The sequence below is a fragment of the Quercus suber genome, unplaced genomic scaffold (assembly GCF_002906115.3).
Source record: "Quercus suber isolate HL8 unplaced genomic scaffold, Cork oak 2.0 scaffold_3B, whole genome shotgun sequence".
Taxonomy (NCBI): domain Eukaryota; kingdom Viridiplantae; phylum Streptophyta; class Magnoliopsida; order Fagales; family Fagaceae; genus Quercus; species Quercus suber.
The window spans coordinates 823,496-833,028 of record NW_027071805.1 but is presented as its reverse complement, the minus strand read 5'-3'; the positions used below and the strand labels follow the sequence as shown (position 1 = coordinate 833,028).

At 33.4% G+C, this 9,533-nt stretch overlaps 1 protein-coding gene across 1 annotated transcript in view; it reads right to left on the bottom strand.

The window, feature by feature from the left end:
- Positions 1 to 8,621, bottom strand: part of LOC136066194 (probable inactive purple acid phosphatase 27) — a 15,402-nt gene extending 6,781 nt beyond the window's left edge. Inside the window, exon 1 of the mRNA XM_065770103.1 lies at positions 8,439 to 8,621. Coding sequence (XP_065626175.1) covers positions 8,439 to 8,621 — 183 coding nt within the window. The remainder of the gene's footprint in view (positions 1 to 8,438) is intronic.
- Between the last annotated feature and the right edge of the window lie 912 nt (positions 8,622 to 9,533).

Sequence of the window (9,533 nt, the reverse complement as noted above, 5' to 3'; positions counted from 1 at the left end):
TCATGGCCAAGCTCATTGCCCAAGTGGAAAGATGAAGATATTATATCCAATGGTGTCTTTTCCTTTATAAAAAAACACTGAGAAAATTTTTTGGTTATTTTGACAAAAGACCGTTCATTTTTGGAAATCTAACATGTCAACTCATTTTTATTTTTTTTTGAAAAAATTTTGTTTGTACAACACGTGTAAATACTAATTATTTTCAATGTTTTGTAATATTAGTGGAAGAGTTGTGTTGCGTGATTCTGGTTATGGATTTTATAGAATAATAATTTATTCCAATAGATTGAAAAAAAAAAGTTACGTTTTTAAAATTTTTCAATCAAAATTTAATATAGTAAAACTATTATTAAAATCAGTACATGTAGCCGTTAATAAAGGTATCTACTTAGTATGACCACAATTTCTAAAATTAAAATTTTATTATATAGTATATAATTTATCTACTAATTATAAATTATAGATAGATATTTTAAGTGATGTCATCATATGAAAGATTAATATAAAATAAAGGAAAGTTAAATAATAAAAAGCAATAATTAACAAAAGAAATCTTGTAGAAGAACGTCTCATCAATTGACCATATATATATATATATATAAACATTTAGAAGGAAAAAAAAAAACATAAACCAAATCAAAAACTTATTTAGAGAGCCTTTCAAATGAATTGAATATTAGTGAGAGAATTATAGATAATTCACATATCTATACTATTAAATTATATATTATACATAGTTCCAAACTAATTCAATAAGTATTGTACAGGGTTATGATAGGATGGTTTATGGTATAAATCTACTTGCATTTTCTAATATTAAAATATGTTGTGAAAATAGATAACTGCATTATATAAACATAAGGCTTTATAAGAAGTCTTAATAGAATTAAAATCTTAATCTTGATGTAAATTATATATATAATATCATATGACAATGTTGAGAATTTTCCCATAAAAAAAAAATGATGCGAATTTTCTATTTTAAGAGTCAAGAATTAGAAAGAAAATAAAATCAATTATATTAATTTCTCTTATATATATATATATATATAGGGATAAAGAAATAAACACAACAAATCATGATCCCCTAGACCATTGTTAATAAAAAGTTAATATTGCTATTAATTAAAAGTAGTATATGTGGAGGATCTACCTGATACAACCACTATTTCTAATATAATATTTAAATTTTATTATATAATCATTTTTTAAAGAGGAAGTTTCAACTTATGACATCCGCTCTTGATAATAGCTCTTTATTATCAAACCAAGACACCAATCAGTTTTTGGTATACGCGAATATCCTAAATTTCTTATACAACTATCAGAAATTTTACTAGCTGAACTAATTAAAACCCACTTATTATATAATCATTAATTATACATTACACTGATTGCACCAACATAATATTAATCTTAATAAAATCATTGACAAACCCGGCCGGTGCCCATCGGCTGTCATCTTATATATAATGCATATGGACCAAAGAAATTACTTTTATTTTTTTTAATCTCTTTTTTTTCAGCAAAAGGTCTCTTTCTCTAATTAAAAACCACTAAAATATTTTAGCTTCAATTATGACAAGGACCATAGTGGAGGACTTGAGGGAGATCTAGAAGGTGTTTGGTGAGTGTTTCCAAACAATAATTTTTAGTTTTTAAATAATATTTCATGCATTTTCACGATACTTTTTCACCCATACATATTTTTACAAAAGTTTTTAAACAACAATTTTCAATTTTTAAACACATATATCAAACGGATCCTAACATTTCAAACTCATGCATAGTGATCATCAATTATGCCACATTGGGCAATATACTCTATCATTTTACACATATCAACAAGATTTCTAAATCTTTCACATACTATTTTAATTTCCATTGTTGTTAGGCAAGCAAATAGAGTTGTCCATAGCCTTGTTGCCCGACCCATTTTTGTAACGGTGTTAGTTCCTTACCACCTTCCAGCTAAATTTAATAAAAATTTAATTATTGATTTATAAAAATTAAAGAGTAAAAATTCAATTAAATTTTAAATTAGACTTTCAATTGAACCTCAATTTTCCACCATATGTCTATTTATTTTTTTAATTTTTGTGACAAGTGAATTATTGGTAAAAAAACAAGGAGTCTAAATACAATTAAATTCTAAATCATTATATATATACTATAATGAGAAACCATTCTATATTTAGAGATGTATGATTTAAAAAATGTAAGCTAATATTATGTATAATTTGAATCTCTTCTAAATATATATATATATATATAAAAATTTTGATTGTTTTTAATTATATCCGTATATATGCACAAGGCTAGACACTAATTTTCAATAAAACATCACTTATTCAACACCCCAAAAAAAGAAAAAGAAACTCTTGTGTTATAAATTTTGTGTTCGTGAAAGATTACAATATAGAAAGAGTCCATTTCCATTTTATAATTTAATATAATATATTGAATTAACTTAAAATTTTAGATACAATTATATTATATAATTTCTTAAATATTTTTATTTACCTATAGAAAAACTTTCTAGTCATACTATAATTTCATATATTTCCTCTCTTATATATATATGAATAAAGATATAAATAAAGANAAAGAACCAGATAATTGTTTTTTTTTTTTTTTTTTGAGTGAATTAGATAATTGTTTGTTCTTTTATATATAAAAGATGTTGGGATAACGTTATGTTATATCATTTAATGATGATGAGACAAGAAGAACAGTAATAATAATAACAATATTATTATTTTATTTGTACATCAATGATAATGTAACATATGGCTCTTTAAAAAAATTTAAATTAATAATTGGCCAACCACCACATTTACTTTTATTTTTTTTTAATCTTTTTTTTTCAGCAAAAGGTCTCTTTCTCTAATTAAAAACCACTAAAATATTTTAGCTTCAATTATGACAAGGACCATAGTGGAGGACTTGAGGGAGATCTAGAAGGTGTTTGGTGAGTGTTTCCAAACAAAATTTTTAGTTTTTAAATAATATTTCATGCATTTTCACTACTTTATGAATAAAGATATAAATAAAGACACACCTCTTTGATAATTAGTCACATCTATACCTTTTTTTTTTTTTTGGTAAAGAGTCACATCTATACCTACCAACTTATAAGGTCCGTTTTTAATTTTTTATATATATTGCTTCCCTGATATTCTTTTATTTATTTATTTATTTTAATCTGATGCTCCCTGACAAATTTTTTTTTTTTTGATCTGATGTTTCCAGACATTATATCTGGACATTCTAGCCTTTTGCCCCTAATTGTTTTTTTATTTAGCAATTTGCCCCTATTTCGAAATTATATAGGGATATACCCCTGTTTCAATACTCGATTACCCTAAAATCGAGTTTCAATGAAATACTCGATTTGTAGAAAATCGAGTTATGCTCGATCAAACTTTAAAAAAAAAAAAAAAAATTTGCATGTAACTCGAGCTTAGGGAAATTGAGTTCCATGCAAAAAAAATTTACAAGTGTGATCGCCCAATATTCAGGGAGACCTATAGCGGCGTTTTTAAGCCCTATAGTGACGTTTTTAAGCCCTATAGTGGCGTTTTTCTAGAAAAATTTTTTATACAGGTTTCAGTGGCCCTATAGCGGCCTTTTTTAATTCCTATAGTGGCGTTTTTCTGGAAAATTTTTTTATACCAGGTTTCAGTGGCCCTATAGCGGCGTTTTTATCCCTATAGTGACGTTTTTAACCCCTATAGTGACGTTTTGGAACTCGATTTCCATTTACTCGAGTTTCATGAATTTTTTTTTTTTTTTTAAAGTTTGATCAGGCATAACTCGATTTTAAACCAATCGAGTACTTTAAGTAACTCGATTTTAGGGTCATCGAGTTTCGAAACAGGGGCACGCACTTATATAGTTTCGAATCAGAGGCATTTTGCCAATTAAAAAAATAAAAGAGGGTAAAATGCCAGAATGTCCCATTATATCTTATGCAAAAGCTGGAATAATTTTAATGCCACGTGATGCAAAACATGCCCGATAATTATATGACGTTGAAATATATAAATTAATTATTATTGTCCTCGAGATATAAAATTGTCGGTGTCGACATGTTGGTTCATCTTTGTGATGTGAGTAAAAGTATGCGACTTTCTCGACTTGTGTGTTATATATATATATATATATATATAAAATATAGCACTATAATGTATAAACAAACAAAGGGGGCATGGTTGGAGGTTGAGGGAGGAAGATCGAGATAAAGACTATAAGGTCGATATTCAATCCTGACACCACCACCACATAATATGGGTGAGCATGCCTGAAAGATACGTTCACCTTATAAACTGTTCCCCCATTTTATCCGCTCCTTTTTTGTTGTTTCGTTCTCAAACATTACAGATTTAAAAGGAATTCGAAATAAATTAAGAGCTCGATGAGGCCATGAATAAAAAGAAAGGGATATAATTGATTAGAACTGAATTTTTTTTTTGTTAGTTTACAAATTTTGATTTAAGGTTCTCACTCAATGACTCATTGGCACAAAAAGGAGGAAGATTAAAATTTGATTTATATATGGTGCAATAAATAGTTGCACAAAAATTAAGAAAATTGGATAGGAAACTTGGCATCAAAGTATACTCTAATTGAGATTTAAATAGAATTTCTCTCAGTTTTGACTTTATATATACTAGCATGTAACTCATGCAAACGCATGAATGCATTTAAAATCGAACAAAATTTTAATTATAAAAATATAAATAATTATTCAAATTATTAGTCAAATTTTTTAAAATAGCCACATATTAAAATTCTTTCCTAAATTAATATTACATAATTTTTTTCTAATTTTTAATAAGATGAAATACATGGTGATCTTTGTTGTGTGGTGATCTTTATTGAGTATATGTGATCTTTATTGATCATTAAAATAGGAGACTTCAGATATGTATTGATTGGTATAAAATAGGGTGTCAATAAATAAATAGGACGTACATTATTACAGGCTATATAAAAAATTGTGATGCAAATTAAAAGTCGCATTATCAAGATAATCTTTGACATTAAAACACTAGAATCACATATTGGAGATAATTTTGCAACATATATGATTATGGCAGACATGAAGTATCAAATTATTCAAATCTGCAATCATAGAGTTCATATGCAAAATTCACGTGCTACCTAACAGTAGGAGATGATAATATATATATATATATATACATATATTACAACTGTACGTTCTAATCAATTATATCCCTTTCTTTTTATTCATGGCCTCATCGAGCTCTTAATTTATTTCGAATTCCTTTTAAATCTGTAATGCTTGAGAACGAAACAACAAAAAGGAGCGGATAAAAAGGGAACAGTTATAAGGTGAACGTATCTTTCAGGCATGCTCACCCATATTATGTGGTGTGGTGTCAGGATTGAATATCGACCAGTTGTAATATGTATATATATATATATATATATTATCATCTCCTACTGTTAGGTAGCACGTGAATTTTGCATATGAACTCTATGATTGCAGATTTGAATAATTTGATACTTCATGTCTGCCATAATCATATATGTTGCAAAATATAATTGGAGATAATATTTTGCAACATATATGATTATGGCAGACATGAAGTATCAAATTATTCAAATCTGCAATCATAGAGTACATATGCAAAATTCACGTGCTACCTAACAGTAGGAGATGATAATATATATATATAATACATATATTACAACTGTACNTCCTCCTTTTTTGTGCCAAATGAGTCATTGAGTGAGAACCTTAAAATCAAAATTTGTAAACTAACAAAAAAAAAAATTCACCATTATTGTTGTTGTGGTTGGACAAACTAAAATTGAGAATTTCATAGGAAACAATTTAAATGACTTCTTTTTTCATTTGTTTCAAATATATATATATATATATTATTAGTAGTTATTTTAACTTTTCAAATATACAAACATTATATATATTATTTATAAACTTATAAAGATTTAAATACACATGTTTATTTATGCTTATTTGTATATATATCTCATGCATATGCATGAGGCTACAAGTAGTTACATTTATGTTTATAACCATGTGTGTCTCTTTTTGTGTATGTATATGTAAGGGTACAAAACGAATAATTGTGGAAATGTGAAATTAAATGTCAATATAAACATAAACATGAACATAACTAAAACATGAATAAATATATAATAAAATAATAAAAATGAAAACTGTGGGGCCAGAAAATTGGGTAGCCTTGGCCCACTCCAAACTAGGCCCAAATGGCCCACGCCGAGGATGCTAGATGGATCCGAGGGCGAAAGCGCGAAGACCAACCTCCGAGGAGCATCCGAGGAGGAGAGGACCCAGTGCCACACGTCAACGACAGGAGCACGGCGAAGGAGCAAGCCTTAGGTGAGCTGTCACCTCCGCATTGAATGCGCTCACCTAACCCCCTTGGCCGCATTAATGGGGATGTAACCCCTTGGTAGGGCAACATTGATCATGGTGAGCCACTTGAGTACGGATAAGACCTCTGATGGGACGGAGGGTCAGAGCGGAGGCCAATGGATGATCAACAGAAGGAAGGAGGAGAGAGGAAAAAGAGGAAGGATTTAAGAAAGGCGAGCAAAAGAATGGGGGAGGACTTTTTTTTTTGGGCATCATTGAGAAGAATGCCATAGAGGAACTTAGAGAGGTAGTGTTAGTTTGAGGGAGAAGGGTATCCTCGGACGGGTGCCGAGGAGCCACCCTCAGTCGTAAACTGGGCTCACTCCCCCTTCAGTGAGAGAGGAGTGATTTGTATTCCGTTGCTAGTCTGTTAGGGCCTAAACCTTCGATCCACTCTCTAAAAATGTATTGTTGGGGAACCTTTCTAAAACGGAGTCCCTACAATTGGCGCTGTCTGTGGGAAGGATTAGTGCACCGGCAGGCGCAATGGGCGGTCGTTCTTAAGTGGTCATTTTACAAAAGGTTGGTGGCGACGCATCAAAAAAAAAAATTGCAGAAAAGTAGAAGATTCAACAGAAAGAAAAGAAACTTGATATTATTTCACTAAACAGAAAAGTACAAAATACAAACAAAGGCTCAGGCAGGCGTGTTTTACAACAATCTTTACAAGCTAATTCTACAAACAGAGGCCCAGGTAGACCTGTTCTAAAACTAGCTAGAGGAAAGGGGGCTGAGGCTGGCCTGCTTCAAGGCCACCAACAACTCCTTATCCAGTTTCTTGTAAGTCACGTTTGATTGTAGCAGCAGGAGTTTGGCGAATCTGAAGTGCCATCAGGATACTAGAACAATCAAAATTGACAGAGACTAATGCAGTAAAGCCACAATGTAAGGGGTTTCAGAGTTCAAGTCACAGAATTGCTTCATTAAAACTGTAGAAGGACAATGATATATGGACAGTACTTAAAAGTAGGTGACGTTTTTAGTGAAAGAAAAAAACAAGAGTCTTTAAATCGGGGTAGACTATTTTACATCATATCCCCAAGTGCAGAGCTACCACACATAGTGGAGTTTTCACTTTATTTGGTTTTGGTGTGGTGATATTGGGGGACCATTTTGTTTATTATTCAAAGTCGATTTCACTAAAGCATGAGCCAATTTTCTTGCCATAACCAACAAAACCATTATCCCTGCATTAATTCTGATATGTACGTAACAATGGAGCCATACTACCATATCTAAGTTCGCCTGAACAATGGGCCATCACCTGCAAGAGCCAATGCCCCATAATTTTGTAACCACTGAAGCTTGCAAACAAAACAACCCCATGGTTTTCTTATCTCATATAAAACTTGAGATGGGTAGCGCAAGCAAATATTTATTTTAATTTCTTTTTGGACATCGAGTGTATTTTCAATTTAGGCCCTAGTATTTAATTTGGTTAATAGTATGTTTTATTTAAAGTCAAGGATATTTTTTTCATTCAAAAAGTAAGATTTCCTACATCTGTTATAATAAGTGACCATTTGAATTGTGCTGAAATGAAATTTTAGCACACTTGCGTTTATGTCAATAGGTCTCGTGCACTGTTCATAAGACCCACAAATTGTTTAATGGGATAATTACAATTTACCCACCTGTGGTTTGCCTCTATTTCTATGTGCCTATCCGTGGTTTCAATTTTGACACTTTACCCACCTGAGGTTACTGCCGTTTATGCTCCGTAACCCACCTCTAATTTTTCCGTTACTCTAACAAGTTTCATCAAAAAATCCAACAAGAAATCAGATCAAACACACCTCTTCCACGTACTCTCACCTGAATCAAACAAGAAATTAGATGATGCTACAATGACACCCACTTAAATTTTCATTTCCATTTTCCGGATTGGTCACTCCTCACACAGTTCTCTCACACACACTCCTCACACACTTCTCCTCAGACACTTCTCTCACACACACTCCTCACACACTTCTCTCACACACATCTCGAAACTCATCCTTAAGCTCACCTCAGCTCCACCCCCACGCACCGACGACAGAGAGACGCAGCTCCACCCCACACTCCGTCGAAGGTTCGACATCCACCCACACTCCGACGCAGCTCTACCCCACACTCTGAAGCCAGTTCGGTGAGTTTTCTCCCTTTTCTTCTCTTCTTTCACCTCCGCCCACTCCATACCCACCTCCAACATCTCCTATCCATCGCCGGCGAAGCCAATCTATGGGTTTGGGTTTTGATTTGTGGAGGAGGAGGAGCATCACTGATTGGGGTCTGAGTGAATAGCGTGATGTGTAGGTTGCGATTTGGGTTTTGGTGGTGGTCGATCTGAGATTTTGGGTTGTCACGGTGGACATCAGTGTGGGGTCGTGGTGTTGTGGGTGGACCTGGGTTCGTGGGGCAGTGGGTAGCAGCTCGCCGTGGGTCGGTCGTGGTGCTGTGGGTGGACCTGGGTTTGTGGGGCCGTGGGTAGCAGCTCGCCGTGGGTCTTAGGATTGAGATCTGTGGAGTGGTTGATTTGAGTTTAATTTTTCTGGGTTTGAGAAGTCCTGAAATATATGTCTGGATTTGAAATTGGGGTTTCAAATATATGTCTAGGTTTGAATTCATTTGTTCTTAAGTTTCTGGGATTGTATATATGCCTGTTCTTCATGTTCTTAAGTTCCTGGGATTGTATATATCTTCTTGGGGCCGGCGGCGCGGACCCAAAGGGCGGGCTCGTCTGGGAAGGAGGTGGAGGGAGCTTTTGCTGAGCGGAAGTCGACCTAGTCTTCGGGAGGAGGAGGGGGAAGCTTCTGTTTGAGACTTCCCCAGCTGGCCCTCAATCAGGTCCAACAAGTTGGGTGGTGGGTTTCTTCTTGTAACCCATCGTTGGCGAGGAAAGAGCTTCTGAAGCAAGAAGTCGCTTCGGTCAAACGAGGGTCGCCCAAGTCCCTTAGAGGGTCCTCGACTGGTCAAGCTGGGCAAAAACGTCGAACACGTCCTCCTCCCGCTCTGTGTCCTCCTCGGCAGCCTCGGCGAATGCTTGGGAAGTAGAAGGGACGGCTACAACGACAACTTCTGGTTCGGAGGGCCCCTCGGGAATTGAAATCCGTCCTCGGTAACA